This window comes from Salmo salar, chromosome ssa05, assembly GCF_905237065.1.
Source record: "Salmo salar chromosome ssa05, Ssal_v3.1, whole genome shotgun sequence".
Taxonomy (NCBI): Eukaryota; Metazoa; Chordata; class Actinopteri; order Salmoniformes; family Salmonidae; genus Salmo; species Salmo salar.
In genome coordinates this window covers 56,252,437-56,269,145 of record NC_059446.1, presented here as the reverse complement: position 1 = coordinate 56,269,145, position 16,709 = coordinate 56,252,437, and the positions used below count along the sequence as shown (strand labels likewise).

The 16,709-nt window shown below is 44.7% G+C and overlaps 1 protein-coding gene across 1 annotated transcript; it reads left to right on the top strand.

Annotated features, from left to right (window-relative positions):
• Positions 1-1,118: 1,118 nt before the first annotated feature.
• Positions 1,119-2,960, top strand: LOC106605189 (interferon-inducible GTPase 5). The gene is made up of 2 exons (XM_014200570.2): positions 1,119-1,258; positions 1,706-2,960. The coding sequence occupies exon 2, from the start codon at positions 1,708-1,710 to the stop codon at positions 2,854-2,856; it is 1,149 nt and encodes a 382-aa protein (XP_014056045.1). The 5' UTR covers positions 1,119-1,258; positions 1,706-1,707; the 3' UTR covers positions 2,857-2,960.
• The last annotated feature ends 13,749 nt before the right edge of the window (positions 2,961-16,709 follow it).

The following is a 16,709-nucleotide window of genomic DNA, read 5'->3' as shown; positions in this document are numbered from 1 at the left end:
GAAAGGAAGGGATGGAAAGGTATCAAACATATGGAAACCAGGTGTATGACTCTGTTTCATTAATTCCATTCCAGCCATTACAATGATCATGTCCTCCTATAGTTCCTCCCACCAGCCTCCTCTGTAACACATGGCGTCAGAAGTTGGATGTCTATTTTTCCATCTCCACAAATTGTATTCGACAGTGATTATACAGATGGTGTGACTGTAGAGAACAGTATAGGTTTTCTATAGAACTAATCCAGTTCATTCAACATGATGTATCTGTTCAAGATCATATCCTTTAAACAACCACTAGATAGAGACATTCCATTTGACATGATAACTGCAAAGCTAGATTACTTACAAGCCCACTTCTAAACCCATTCTCAGTTCGAGGTTTTTTTTATCATAATATTCATTTATCAGAAAAGGAAACTGATTTAAGGTAATCTCAACCATCTGCTAGTGTAAGTGAAGACAGAACAACAGGCTCTGATTGGAAGGCAGATGTTGAAAATGAACCCTGAAATCCTCAGATGTCGGCAGAGGTTTCTTGCATGGTTTCCTCTGAACACAAAACACAAAGAGGTGTGTGTGTGAGTTACAGTGGCAAGAAATGGACACTACAAGTCTGTTTCACACTGGAAATCTGGTTGTGTTGTGGTGGCTGTTTCTTTAGTACTGAAGGAAGTTGTTGTGTATCATAGAACTGCTATTTTCATGGATATCCAGGCATGAGGCCCTGGTCGGAAACTCACCTCTGACTAAATATCGATAGAAAGTGAAACATAAAAAATGTAACTGAGTTACACCCTACTTCTTCGTTTTAATACCAAACTGTGAAACGTGTTGAAGAGGAGAAACTAGCCTGTTACAATCAAGGAAGTCTTAAAGAGCTACAGAACAAACCCACGCAAAAACACCTGTGTTATTCCTCAAGTTTGGATGAAAAGAAAATGAAGATAAGAAACATGTCCCTTTGCTGTTAACTGCTCATTTACAGATGACATCACCTGCCATTTGTCAGTGTGAGCATCATGGACTCTGTCTTGTGTGTACAGTATGTGCTCACACTCATACTGGATTAAGGGTGGGATTACAGGATTACAATGTTCCACTCACAGTACAGAGCCTGTAAATAGATCTAGCAGACAGTCAGCACACTTCACTTGTATTGAGGATATATCTGCTATTGATCATTGGATAAGGATGTATTTCCCTTTTAAGGTCTGCCCTTTTAAGGTCTGCCCTTAGGTGTTTTTCATCCAGGTCAAAGGTAAGGCATAGGCAGTAGCATACATTTCTACTGTAGACCAGACAGTTAGTTGGAGCTAAGATTGTGTGTTTGTTAACACAACACTTACCACTTATTCAATCCTGTCATTTGACCAATTCGTTACATTTGTATTCTGCTAAATACATTTAATCTGATGAAATGTGTTAAAATACTGTGTTGTTGTGTTCCCACTTAACCACAATTGATTAAGCTGTCAATGGTTGTGATTCCAGGTCCTCGAGGGCTGCACTGTATGTTAGCGTTTGTTCTTGCCTTCTATTCAGAGACTAATAAATACCTCAGTATTGAACTGAGTAGACATAACAGCCAATCACTTATCAATTGAATTGATCCATTACGTGCCCAAGAAATATAATCCTCCACTATTAAGATGTGTGTGTGTGTTCCTGTGTGTTGTTCTATGCTAATGATCATCCTCTCTCACAGCCATGGCGGCGGATGTTGTATCTCACAGCCTAAACCTCCTGGAGACTCTCAAAGAGTCCATCGAGAACAACAAGCTGTCAGATGTCAAGGATGCTGTGGAGGACCTCCTGATCAGCCGGATCAACCTGGCCGTGGCAGGAGAGCGGGGGCCCGAGAAGTCTGCATTCATCAACGCCCTCCGCGGCCTGGGGCCTGAGGATGAAGGAGCCGCCCTGTCCCCCTGCCCCACTCCCCCAGAGGAGATGGCCATCTATCCCAACCCCAAGCACCCTGACTTCAGGCTCTGGGACTTACCTCCCACCCCCACAGCCTCACCCTTTGACCCAGAAGGGTACATGGAACGGGTGAAGTTCCTGCGGTACAACGTGGTGGTCATGGCATTCACACAGAGTCTCCAGGCCAACAGCGTGGCAGTGTTCCTGGAAGCCCGCTCTGTGCAGAGGGACACTGTGTACTTCGCCCTGCTGGCCTCAGAGAAGGACACAGAAAAGGGTCTGGAGGAGAGGCGGAATGCCAGCCTGGAGTTGATGAAGACCCAGGGGGTGGCCCTGCCTAAGGTGTTCCTAGTGAGGCCCTCCTGTCTGGAGAAACTTGACTTCCCAGGACTCCTAGAGGAGATGGAGAGGGACCTCCCAGAGATCCGGGCCCACGCCCTCCTCCTGGCTCTGCCCACTCTCTTCCCAGTCCTGGTCACCCAGAAGAGGGACGCCTTCAAGGCCCTGGTCTGGGCGGCCGCGTCACTATCTGGAGGGGTGTCGGCCATCCCCGTGCCCCTGGTGGCCTCCATGGTGGACGCCAGAGTGGGTGTGAGGATCCTCACCAAGGCCAGGGCCTCGCTCTGTCTGGACGACGAGTCTGTGGAGCGGTTGGCATGGCAACGCCAAGTGGACCCGGCACGGCTCAAAGCCCTGCGGACGTGTAACCTGTCGGTTGAAGTCACTCAGGGGGAAGTAAAGCTTCGGCTGGCAGCGGCAGAGAAGGAGTTGACCACAAACACGACCCGGCTGTTGGAGATGGCCATGCCCAGGCACGCCCGCTCAGCCGGTCGTTCCTTCACTACCATGCTGCAGGCTCTCAATGGGGCCATCGATGAGATGGGGGTTGACGCAGAGAAGATACTGGCTGCTGCTGGTATAGGAGAGGAGAAATGAAGGGGGTCAAGAGGAGGGCTAAAAATACCTGGGTCATATTCATTAGGTAGTGCAACCAGACGAGCTAAACTACTTCCATGCTCGCTTCGAGGCAAATAAAACTGAAACATGAATGAGAGCACCAGCTGTTCTGTACGACTGTGTGCTCACACTCTCCGCAGCCGATGTGAGTAAGAACTTTAAACAGGTCAACATTCACAAGGCCGCAGGCTCAAGATGGATTACCAGGACATGTACTGCGAGCATGTGCTGACCAACTGGCAAGTGTCTGCACTGACATTTTCAACCTCTCCCTGTCCGAGTCTATAATACCAACATGTTTTAAGCAGACCACCATAGTCCCTGTGCCCAAGAACACTAAGGTAACCTGCCTAAATGACTATCGACCCGGCTACGTCTGTAGCCATGAAGTGCTTTGAAAGGCTGGTCATGGTTCACATAAACACCATTATCCCAGAAAACCTAGACCCACTCCAATTTGCATATCGCCCTAATAAATCCACAGATGATGCAATTTCTATTGCACTCCACACTGCCCTTTCCCACCTGGACAAAAGGAACACCTATGTGAAAATGCTATTCATTGACTACAGCTCAGCGTTCAACACCATAGTGCCCTCAAAGCTCATCAATAAGTTAAGGACCCTGGGACTAAACACCTCCCTCTGCAACTGGATCCTGGACATCTTGACAGGCCGCCACCAGGTGATAAGGGTAGGTAACAACACATCCGCCACGTTGATCCTCAACAAAGGGGCCCCTCAGGGGTGCGTGCTCAGCCCCCTCCTGTACTCCCTGTTCACTCACGACTGCACGGCCAGGTACGACTCCAACACCGTCATGAAGTTTGCCAATGACACAACAGTGGTAGGCCTGATCACCGACAATGACGAGACAGCCTATAGGGAGGAGGTCAGAGACCTGGCCATGTGATGCCAGGACAACAACATCTCCCTCAACGTGATCAAGACAAAGGAAATGATTGTGGACTACAGGAAAAGGAGGACAGAGCACGCCCCCATTCTCATCGACGGGACTGTAGTGGAGCAGGTTGAGAGCGTCAAGTTCCTTGGTGTCCACATCACCAACAAACTAACATGGTCCAAGCACACCAAGACAGTCGTGAAGAGGGCACAAGAAAACATACTCCCCCTCAGGAGACTGAAAAGATTTAGCATGGGTCCTCAGATCCTCAAAAGGTTCTACAGCTGCACCATCGAGAGCATCCTGACTGGTTGCATCACTGCCTGGTATGGCAAATGCTCAGCCTCCGACTGCAAGGCACTACAGAGTGTAGTGCGTACGTGGCCAAGCTTCCTGCCATCCAGGACCTCTATACCAGGCGGTGTCAGAGGACGGCTCTAAAAATTGTCAAAGACTCCAGCCACCCTAGTCATAGACTGTTCTCTCTGCTTCCGCACGCGATACCGGAGCGCAAAGTCTAGGTCCAAAAGGCTTCTAAACAGCTTCTACCCCCAAGCCATAAGACTCCTGAACATCTAATCAAATGGCTACCCAGACTATTTGTATTGCCCCCCCCCCTTTACGCCGCTGCTACCCTCTGTTATTATTTATGAATAGTCACTTTAAAAACTCTACCTACATGTACACATTACCTCAATTACATCGACTGTATATAGTCTTGCTATTGTTATTGTACTGCTGCTCTTGAAATCAGCCCTTCCCTTAATGGGAAAACTACTTGTTACATTTATTTCTTATTCGTATTTTTTTTAACAGCATTGTTGGTTAGGGGCTTGTAAATAAGCACTTCACTGTAAGGTCTACAGCTGTTGGATTCGGCACATGTGATTAATAAAATGTGATTTGATTTGATATGATTCACACAGTCTCCTCTAAACAGTTGATGTTGAGATGTGTCTCTTACTTGAATTCTCTGAAGTATTTATTTGGGCTGCAATTTTTGAGGCTGGTAACTCTAATGAACTTAACCTCTGCAGCAGAGGTAACTCTGGGTCTTCCTTTCCTGTGGCGGTCCTCATGACAGACAGTTTCATCATGGAGCTTGATGGTTTTTGCGACTGCACTTGAAGAACTTTCAAAGTTCTTAAAATGTTCAATATTTACTGACCATCATGTCTTAAAGTAATGACGGACAGTTGTTTCTCTTCACTTATTTGAGCTGTTCTTGCCATAATATGGACTTGGTCTTTTACCAAATAGGGCTATCTTCTGTATACCACCCCTACCTTGTCACAACACAACTGATTGGCTCAAACGCATTAAGAAGGAAAGAAATTTCACAAATTAACAGGGCACACCTGTTAATTGAAATGCATTCCAATTGACTACCTCATGAAGCTGGTTGAGAAATGAGTGTGCAACGCTGACATCATATAGCTGACAGGTGTCTTTTTTTAAGCCCTTAACCATGTTTGTGAGTTGTATATGCATATTTTAACCTTTATTTAACCAGGCAAGTCAGTTAAGAACAAATTCTTATTTACAATGATGGCCTACCTGGGAACTGCCTTGTTCAGGGGAAGAACGACAGATTTTTACCTTGTCAGCTCGGGGATTCGATCCAGCAACCTTTTGGTTACTGGCCCAACGCTCTAAACGCTAGGCTACCTGCTGCCCCAAAACATAACTCTGTTGTTTCAAAGTAGATTTGTAGAAGAGTACCAAGAAACACTCTGTGTGATCCTGATTTAGCCCACTGCAGCAAAATCCAAGTCCTTGTTTTAGTAACTTTTCTTCCATTTGGTGCCTAATGAATGTGACCCTGTTCTTTTCATATCACTTTTGCTCAGTTTGTATTCATGCTCAGTTATTACATTTGTTGTGAGTGCATTTATGGCCTTTTTTCATGTTTTGTCATCCACAATCAATAGCAATGAAGAATGAAGCAATGAAGAACAATGAAGAACCATTCGGCCTATTTTTATTTTCTTTATATATTAACCTGCCTAAAGGTTTCTGGCAAGGAACACAATCATGTTTGCCTTTTCTGGTTTAATAGACTGCAGAGTGGGGTAACAATATTGCCTATGATAGGCCTACTGAAAACACGTTCAGACGTGTAGATGCAAAGGTATTTGAGGGCGATGTTGGCAAAGAGTGGAAATCGACCGTCATTCCCTCTCCACCATGCCAGTGGGTAATCATTTACATTTACATTTATGTCATTTAGCAGACGCTCTTATCCAGAGCGACTTGCAAATTGGTGCATTCACCTTATGATATCCAGTGGAACAACCACTTTACAATAGTACATCTATATCTTCTTTTTTTGGGGGGGGGGGTTAGAAGGATTACTTAATCCTATCCCAGGTATTCCTTAAAGAGGTGGGGTTTCAGGTGTCTCTGGAAGGTGGTGATTGACTCCGCTGTCCTGGCGTCGTGAGGGAGCTTGTTCCACCATTGGGGTGCCAGAGCAGCGAACAGTTTTGACTGGGCTGAGCGGGAACTGTGCTTCCGCAGAGGTAGGGAGGCGAGAAGGCCAGAGGTGGATGAACGCAGTGCCCTTCTTTGGGTGTTGGGACTGATCAGAGCCTGAAGGTACGGAGGTGCCGTTCCCCTCACAGCTCCGTAGGCAAGCACCATGGTCTTGTAGCAGATGCGAGCTTCAACTGCCAGTGGAGTGTGCGGAGGAGCGGGGAGACGTGAGAGAACTTGGGAAGGTTGAACACCATACGGGCTGCGGCGTTCTGGATGAGTTGTAGGGGTTTAATGGCACAGGCAGGGAGCCCCGCCAGCAGCGAGTTGCAGTAATCCAGACGGGAGATGACAAGTGCCTGGATTAGGACCTGCGCCGCTTCCTGTGTAAGGCAGGGTCGTACCCTGCGAATGTTGTAGAGCATGAACCTACAGGATCGGGTCACCACCTTGATGTTAGCGGAGAACGACAGGGTGTTGTCCAGGGTCACGCCAAGGCTCTTAGCACTCTGGGAGGAGGACACAATGGAGTTGTCAACCGTGATGGCGAGATCATGGAACGGGCAGTCCTTCCCCGGGAGGAAGAGCAGCTCCGTCTTGCCAACGTTCAGCTTGAGGTGGTGATCCGTCATCCACACTGATATGTCTGCCAGACATGCAGAGATGCGATTCGCCACCTGGTTAACAGTAGGGGGAAAGGAGAAGATTAATTGTGTGTCGTCTGCGTAGCAAGGATAGGAGAGACCATGTGAGGATATGACAGAGCCAAGTGAATCATCTCCAATTACACTGGGCAGTGTTCTTGGGAGAGCTAAGCAAACAGTCAAACTCAGTGCACAACAGCTGGCCAGCGCAGACCTCACTTCCAACCTACTATTTATAATATTTATTGTAGGTGGGATGTGAGCTCTGCGCTGGTCCGCTGTTGTGCACTGAGAATGACTACTATTTCTAGTAGGAAGGATTTGAGTTCTGCACTTGCCCGTTGTTGAGCACTGAGTATGACTGTTTGCTTAGCTCTCCCAAGAGCACTGCCCAGTGATGTCTTCTATGTTGAACATGCAAACTCGATCTATGTTCTAATTGTCCAAAATCACCATTGAAAGGGTCTCGTATCACCCTGCAGGCCTACAACATTTGATTACAAATCACAATTCAAAGTTATCAGTACCACATATCACCATATGATTGGTTTATATGTATTTATTTGCACACAAGAAAATACATTGGTAAGATGATTTCCACATTACGGGGGCTATTCGATGCTAATGCGGAACGCCAAAATATGTTTTTGTGCTGGTCAAAACTGTATGTTTTGACTGTATGTTTTGTTTATTCCATGTGTAACTCTGTGTTGTTGTATGTGTCGAATTGCTATGCTTTATCTTGGCAAGGTCGCAGTTGCAAATGAGAACTTGTTCTCAACTAGCCTACCTGGTTAAATAAAGGTGAAATAAAAAAATACAATAAAAAAGACAGCAGAGGTGTATTTAGAGGGCAAGTTGGTCAGGATGATATCTAGAAGGGTGCCCATGGTTACGGATTTAGGGTTGTACCTGGTAGGTTCCTTGATAATTTGTGTGAAATTGAGGGCATCTAGCTTTGATAGTAGGACGGCCGGGGTGTTAAGCATGTCCCAGTTTAGGTCACCTAACAGTACAAACTCTGAAGATAGATGGGGGGCAATCAATTCTCATATGGTGTCCAAGGCACAGCTGGGGGCTGAAGGGGGTCTATAACAAGCGGCAACGGTGAGAGACTTGTTTCTGGAAAGGTGGATTTTTAGTAGAAGCTCAAATTGTTTGGGCACAGAACTGAATAGTATGACAGAACTCTGCAGGCTATCGCTGCAGTAGATTGCAACTCCGACCCCTTTGGCAGTTCTATCTTGTCGGAAAATGTTATAGTTAGGGATGGGAATTTCTGGATTTTTGGTGGCCTTCCTAAGCCAGGATTCAGACACGGCTAGGACATCCAGGTTGGCGGAGTGTGCTAAAGCATTGAATAAAACAAATTTAGGGAGGAGGCTTCCAATGTTAACATGCATGAAACCAAAGCTTTTACGGTTACAGAAGTCAACAAATGAGAGCGCCTGGGGAATGGGAGTGGTGCACAGGGCTGTAGGGCCTGGGTTAACCTCTACATCATCACAGAAACAGAGGAGGAGTAGGATAAGGGTACGGCTAAATGCTATAAGAACGTGCCGTCTAGTGCATTCGGAACAGAGAGTAAAAGGAGCAGATTTCTGGGCGCGGAAGAATAGATTCAAGGCATAATGTACATACACGGGTATGGTAGGATGTGAGTACAGTGGAGATAAACCTAGGCATTGAGTAACGATGAGAGAGGTTTTGTCTCTAGAGGCACCAGTTAAGCCAGGTGAGGTCACTGCATGTGTGGGGGTGGAACAAAAGGGCTAGTTAAGGCATATTGGGCCGGGCTGGAGACTCTACAGTGAAATAAGACAATAATCACTATAAGACAATAATCACTAACCAAAACAGCAATAGACAAGGCATATTGACATTAGGGAGGGGCATGTGTAGCCGAATGATCATCGGGTCCAGTGAGTAGGAATAGACGAGTCAGGGAGCCAATTCAGTAGTGCTGCTACGCTAGGCAAGCTGGAGACGTGGTGATTCAGACAGCAGGCGGGCCGGGGCTAGCAGATTGGCATCCGGGGACGTCGCAACGGAAGAGCCTGTTGAAACCACCTCAGACGGTTACGTCGGTAGACCAGTCATGATGGATCGGCTGGGCTCTGTGTCAACAGTTAAGGGTCCAGGCCAATTGGCAAACAAAGTATTTTAGCCAAAGAATTGGCTGATGGACCTCTTCAGCTAGCTGGGAGATGGGCCTAACTCGAGACTAGCTCCAGGCTATCTGGTGCTTGCTTCGAGACAGAGACGTTAACCAGGAGTAGCCTCTCGGATAGCAGCTAGCTAGCTGTGATGATCTGGTGTAAAGGTTCAGAGCTTGCGGTAGGAATCTGGAGATGTGGTTGAGAAAAAGAAGTCCGATATGCTCTGGGTTGATATTGCGCTGTGCAGACTGGCAGGAATTGACCGGGCTGAGGCTGGCTGATGTCCGAGTTAACGGTGAGGACCGCTAGCAGTGGCTAACTGACTACTAGCTAGTAACTAGTTAGCTGGCTAGCTTCTGGTGGGGGTTCCGGTTCTAAAGTATAAAAATAGCAGATCCGTACCACATTGGGTGAGGCGGGTTGCAGGAGAGTATGTTCAGTCCATAGATGGAAATTGAGATAAAAAATATATGCGAAATATATACGAAGAAAACGATATATACACTGGATGGGATGGGACAAGAGAAAAACAGACGTCCGACTGCTACGCCATCTTGGACTAAGAAAAATTAAGATTAATAGATATTATATAAGATATTTTGGTTAGCTTATTCATGATGACTTTTTATACATGGCAGCCCCTATATTCATGTTTGTGTTCATATTTGAAATGTGTATATCGTATCTACAGTCCTCTCTGACAGACATTTGAACAGGTGGTTATTTCAAAACTCTCATCCTCTCCACAGATGGCCCAACCAAACCATTGCTTTCTATGGTGCGTATTGCCCAGGAGGGCCACCTGGTTAGTATCAACTCCACCGTGTAGAGTTTCCCAGTCTCTCAGCTCACTCTGACATGGACCCCTCGTCCCTCTGACTCACCTATGTCTAGCTCCCCTCTTCAAATGCAGCCTCAACCAGCATTCTACCAATGCTGTCTGGGGTTCTTTTAATGTTACATTTCTGCAAGGAGGAGTTTACACCTGTAGAGCCCAGAACTCTGAGGGGAATAGCAGCACAGAGCAGGAGCCGGAGATTACATGTGAGTACAATCCATCATCATCACCATCATCATCATTCTATTAACATTATGATGAAATATTAAAACATATTCGATTTCCAACATAAACATTTTCCAGCCCCAAATATGTGACAGCCTCTGCTCACCCTGACACGGTCCTGACTGAAAACAGCCAGCTGGTTCTTACCTGCAATGGCTCGTTCCAACCCCCCATGCCACCACTTACACCTGGATCCAGATCAGCCCAGGAGAGACCAGGATGGTGGGGCTGGTCCAGAAGTTGACGGTGATGTCCACAACCCCGTCCCATAGTGGACTGTACAGGTGTACTGCCCAGAACCCCTTAGGAACTGGGAAATCCCAACAGGTTGAAGTTATAGTCAAGTGTAAGTACATCTCTGTCACTGCTTTATGACAACTACCCCTAGGACATAAACCCTATGTAGATCTGAGAGGAATGAATAGATGTTATTAATAAGGTGATAATTCCACCTGGCCTATCAGAGGGCAAGATGGGAGGAGATGAACCATACAGCCTACTGCAATCCTCTCAGATCTACATTTGGGATCAGAGTCATTCTTTCAAATGGGTTCAGGTTTCTCGAATAAAGACTTATGTGGTTATTTGTGTAGAGCCTGAACTTATAATCTTCTAATACTATAACTAAAGACAATTCAACACAAGGAAAATACAAATGCATCTTTCTATTCAAATGTATAAGAATAGTTTTCTTCCATTATATTCCATCACAGATGCGCCAAAGCTCACAGAGGTCATTCACAACATGACCAATAGGTGGCAGAGTGATGGGGGAAGCCCTGTGGCACTGACCTGCCACAGTCACAGTTACCCCCCTTTCAACAGCTACAAGTGGTACAGGCTGGTTGAGGAAAGGGAGCATTTCATCATCAATCACCAGAACATCACTGTCCACCCGGACAAGCCCGGGACGTACTACTGTGTCGCCACCAATAACATGGGGGGGGTATCGGAAAGAGTCAAGCTGTTTCTCAACCGTGAGTGCATAGTGACTGACAGCCACTTTGGAAAATCAAAAGAATACAGTGTGACTTATTCACAACTGATTAACATTATTACCTCAGTATTTCTATCTCACTTTTCAGCTGTCCCCATAAGATAACCCTTTTTGGTTCCAGGTAGAACCCTTTGGGGTTACATGTAGAACCCTCTGTAGAAAAGGTTTTACATGGAACCCAAAAGGGTTCTTCGTAGAACCAAATAGGGTTCTACAAGGGATTCTCCTATGGGGACAGCCGAAGAACCCTTTACGGTTCTAGATAGCACCTTTTTTTCTAAGAGTGTTGCATATTTGATTCTCCCCTGATATGTTACCGAAATGTATGAATCAATGATGATATAGGTCTTAAAAACCATCCTTCAAGATGTGCAATTGATTGTATGCATACAGTAAGACAGTTTGTAACAACATATTGGTGGCATTGGCATTTAAAGTCACAGTTCTACACAAAATGCCAGACTGTAGCCAAAATGTCTGAACGGTCCAATATTGACACACTTCTCTTTATCGTTTCTCCTCCCTCTCTTCTCTCACCGCAGGAAGTGTCTTCCATGTCTTCTCTCTCGTCCTTCTTTTCTGCTGTGTTCCGCTTGTTCTTTTACTCATCTTTTTGGTCTACAGGTGAGTCCTCTGTCAACACTCACTCACTTCATTCCTCTTATTTATAAAATACATATATTTCTTAACCATACGTGTTGACTACAGTTAGCAATGACTGGAAACTCACCACAACACCACTGTTTTTTTGTTTAGCGCTTTTTCAGACACAAGAGAAACAAATCAATCTAGCAGGGGACATCAAATAAAGTGCCATGTTGTGTTCACTTTGGTTTTCTGGTACTGTTGCATTTCACAAATGCTGCATTATTCTCTTCTATTTATTCTGTAGTTCATTTTGTGAAAATCCCTAGTTAATTGTACATGTTTGTGTATGTGTTTGTGTGTGTGTACGCCTATGCCTGTGTGTGTTCTTACTTGGGTGTGTGTGTGTACCTCTATGCCTGTGTGTGTCATTGTCAGGGCTGGCGTAATGGCACAAGTGAGAACCTGGTGAGTGAAGGGGGTGCGTCAGCATCAGACCCCCCGGGGAGCAGCAGAGATCAGCTGTGACCAGACGGCCCGTACCACCCAGAGCCCCTACCCCAACTGCAGCATCCCTATCCTAGCAGGACATCGTGTCCAGACAGCACGTAAGAGCATCAGGCATGGTGTCACACAGACAAGAACACACTGTAGACAAACACACATAAGCAGCCACGTTTGCATGCACACATACACACACACAGACACACGTCTGGATGGGCAGACATACGCAAGTCTCAATGAGAACATTTAGCAGGCCTCCCTCACTCACAATGGGATTCCATTATACTAGTTACTGTGGATCACCACTACTTTCTGTCTCAGTTTGAACATCTAAAGGAAGATATAGTCCTGTGTCTACTTGTCAGTCTTGGCAGAGTGATTCAATTTCTTTGTTATTTCTTTAAAGGTCGACCTCTGACATGTACACTGCGTACAGTGTTCTGAAGGTACCAGGTGGAAAGCAGGTGAGAGAAATCGAACAATGTTGTTGAAGGGGTTAAATATGGAAGAATGAGGCCTTTATATGCTGTATATACTGTAGCTCTACAGTTTACTCAATCAATGACTATTTACAATCATTCAGTATTCAGTAAGTCATGAATGACTGAGTATAGCATACACATTGTACAGTTATGAATGAAGGGATGAATGAACTATTTCAATACTTGACATTATTTTAATGCATTCCATCTAATTTATTCAGGTTCTTTCACCAAGCCATCCAATCAGAAACAAAGATGGACACACTGGACACACACAGCAACATGAAGTCAACTATGCCTCGCTGCAATTCAGGGGCCAGGAGATGTAAGATTGACAATTTTTCTGAGAATGTGGGGAAGGCAGATGAAAAAAGGATAGGTTCAAATAAAAACACATCACATTGGCCTCCCGAGTGGGGCAGCGGTCTAAGGCACTGCAGATCTGGGTTCGATCCCGGGCTGTGCTGAAGCCGGCCGCATGAAGTGGCACACAATTGGCGCAGCGTCGTCCGGGTTAGGGTAGGGTTTGGCCGGCTGGGATGTCCTTGTCCCATTGCGCTCTAGTGACTCCTTGTAGCTGCCGGGAGCATGCATGCTGAATTCGGTCTCCAGCTGTACAGTGTTTCCTCTGTCACATTGGTGTGGCTGGCTTCCGGGTTAAGCGAGCAGTGTGTCAAGAAGCAGTGCGGCTTGCCGGGGTCGTGTTTCGGAGGACGCATAGCTATCGACCTTCGCCTCTCCCGAGTTAGTACGGGAGTTGCCGCGATGGGACAAGACTGTAACTACCAATTGGATATCACTAAAAAGGGGTAAAATGTGCCAAAAAATTATAATAATATTTTTTTTACATTGACAGCTACAGTACGGTATCCATTTTAGGGCACCCCCAGGCTCAAGCTTAACCTTTTGAGGCTGATGGTGTCCTAAAATGGACACCGTACTACAGTACCACAGAGAGCATTCTTCAGTAATTCCAAACAGTGAATGCATATGATGTGGGAAAACATACAAATGGCCTAAAATATATCATACATTTATATTGTCCTTGTAATGTATTGAAACCACTACTGTGAAAATGACTGTAGTAGTCGACCAAAACGTACATAGGGAAATAACCTGATGTGGCAACAAATATGAGTCAAACGCTTACAATTACACAACTTGTCTTCCAGGGGTAGCTTGGGTCCTAGAGACCAAGCGAGAGAGGGTGACGTCTATGCTAAGGATGCCAAGCCAAAGCTGAAGGAAAAGGTCAGTCAACCGTAATAACAAATGTGTATACCAAAACAATGGGCAACATCACACATTAGCCCTTATGCCATGAAGTGACACTGTAACTTCTTTGATCACCAGAATGTCATTATTCAGCTTTACACTGTAACTGCAGCTAAGATAGGCCTGCATATAATAATGAGTGCTTTTTAAGGAAACTAGTCAAATTCTGATTCAATTGAATTATTTGAATAGTTACTCTGTAACTATGTAACCACATGTCAGTTCAACTGAATATAAAGTTAAACCGAGCATTGTGAATGGAAACTTTGAAGTGATGTGTCATAATCACTTTGCTGCAAATCTACTAACAAACCAAAACGCCACTGTTACTGAAACAGGTTATTGAGGTAAGAGTACACAGAGATCCTGTAATTCTATTTGTGGTGCATCTTACATCATAGAAAATGTGTAGTAGGAGAAATACTGATGGAATAAAAAGCAAGAGGACGTTTAGAAGGACGTTTGTACAGGCAGTCCAGCAGTAGCAGAAGGGGTATCACAACGGCAAAGAAAATGGGAAAATGACTTCATGTGTTTTACTGGACCTTAATGTTAGCACTTGATCGTTTGGAAAAGGCAGATTAACTCACACAGCCTTAAGATATTTGCTAAGAATAATTTAGAAAAAAATCTGGCTGCCCAAGTCAGTTAATATTCTCCAAATATACAAAATATCAACATTCGAGCTGCTTCATTAGGGCTCCTTTTTGTATAACTCTCTTTCTATATTTAGACTGATAAGTGCGATGACTACGAGAACATTAAGGAAGTGTGTGCTTCGAAGCCCACCATCGAGCCAAACATGGACACGGAGACAGGGAGCAGTGAGGATGACGTGGAGATCAGCTACTCTGAGGTCACGTTCAGAGCAAAGCCAAGACACGAGACAGTCTGTAGTTCTGACCCTCGCCACCGCAGAGCAGGCCACAGCAGCAGCTCAGATGAAGAAGACTACACAACCCAGTATACTGATGTTAAAATATCAGAGGAAGTTTCATTCATAGTCAAAAAAAGTATAAAGGTTTATTTGTAAATATCTGTAAATATTTGTATCACACCCAGTCAAAAGTGTGGACACACCTACTCATTCAAGGGTTTTTCTTTATTTTGACTATTTTCTACATTGTAGAATTATAGCGAAGACATCAAAATTATGAAATAACACATATGGAATCATGTAGTAACCAAAAAAGTGTTAAACAATTATAGCAATTATAAACAATTATAACAATATATGTTATATATCACATTCTTCAAAGTAGCCACCCTTTGCCTTGATGACAGCTTTGCACACGCTTGGCATTCTCTCAACCAGTTTCATGAGGTAGTCACCTGATGTGCATTTCAATTAACAGGTTGTGCCTTGTTAAAAGTTAATTTGTGGAATTTCTTTCCTTCTTAATGCGTTTCAGCCAATCAGTTGTGTTGTGACAAGGTAGGGGTGGTATACAGAAGATAGCCCTATTTGATAAAAGACCAAGTCCATATAATGGCAAGAAAAGCTCAAATAAGCAAAGAGAAATTGCAGTCCATCATTAATTTAAGACACGAAGTTCATTCAATCTGGAAAATTTCAAGAACTTTGAAAGTTTCTTAAAGTGCAGTTGCAAAACCATCAAGCGCTATGATGAAACTGGCTCTCATGAGGACCGCCACAGGAAAGGAGACCCAGAGTTACCTCTGCTGCAGAGGATAAGTTGATAAGTAGAGTTAACTGCACCTCACATCACAGCCCAAATAAATGCTTCACAGAGTTCAAGTAACAGACACATCTCAACATCAACCGTTCAGAGGAGACTGTATGAATCAGGCTTTCATGGTCGAATTGCTGCAAAGAAACCACTACTAAAAGACACCAATAAGAAGAAGAAACTTGCTTGGCCAAGAAACACGAGCAATGCACATTAGACCGGTGGAAATCTGTCATTTGGTCTGATGAGTCCAAATTTTAGATTTTTGGTTCCAACCACTGTGTCTTTGAGACACAGAGTAGGTGAACGGATGATCGCCGCGTGTGTGGTTCCCACCGTGAAGCATGGAGTAGGAGGTGTGATGGTGTGGGGGTGCTTTGCTGGTGACACTGTCACTGAGTTATTTAGAATTCAAGTCACACTTAACCAGCATGGCTACCACAGCATTCTGCAGCGATACACCATCCCATCTGGTTTGCGCTTAGCTGGTCAATCATTTGTTTTTCAACAGGACAATGACCCAAAACACACCTCCAGGCTGTGTAAGGGCTATTTGACCAATAAGGAGAGTGATGGAGTGCTGCATCAGATGACCTGGCCTCCACAATCACCCAACCTCAACCAAATTGAGATGGTTTGGGATGAGTTGGACTGCAGAGTGAAGGAAAAGCAGCCAACAAGTGCTCAGTATATGTGGGAACTCCTTCAAGACTGTTGGAAAAGCATTCCTCATGAAGCTGGTTGAGAGAATTCCAAGAGTGTACAAAGCTGCCATCAAGGCAAAGGATGGCTACTTTGAAGGATATAAAATATATTTTCAACACCTTTTTTGGTTACTACATGATTCCAAATGTGTTATTTCATAGTTTTGATGTCTTCACTAATATTCAACAATGTAGAAAATAGTAAAAATAAAGAAAACCCCTTGAATGAGTAGGTGTGGCCAAACTTTTGACTAGTGCTTTATATCTGGATTGTTAGCAATAAAAACACATTCAAGTATCGGTAGTTGCCTTAACTGTACTTTTAAATTATAAGTCAGTCAACACCAAAA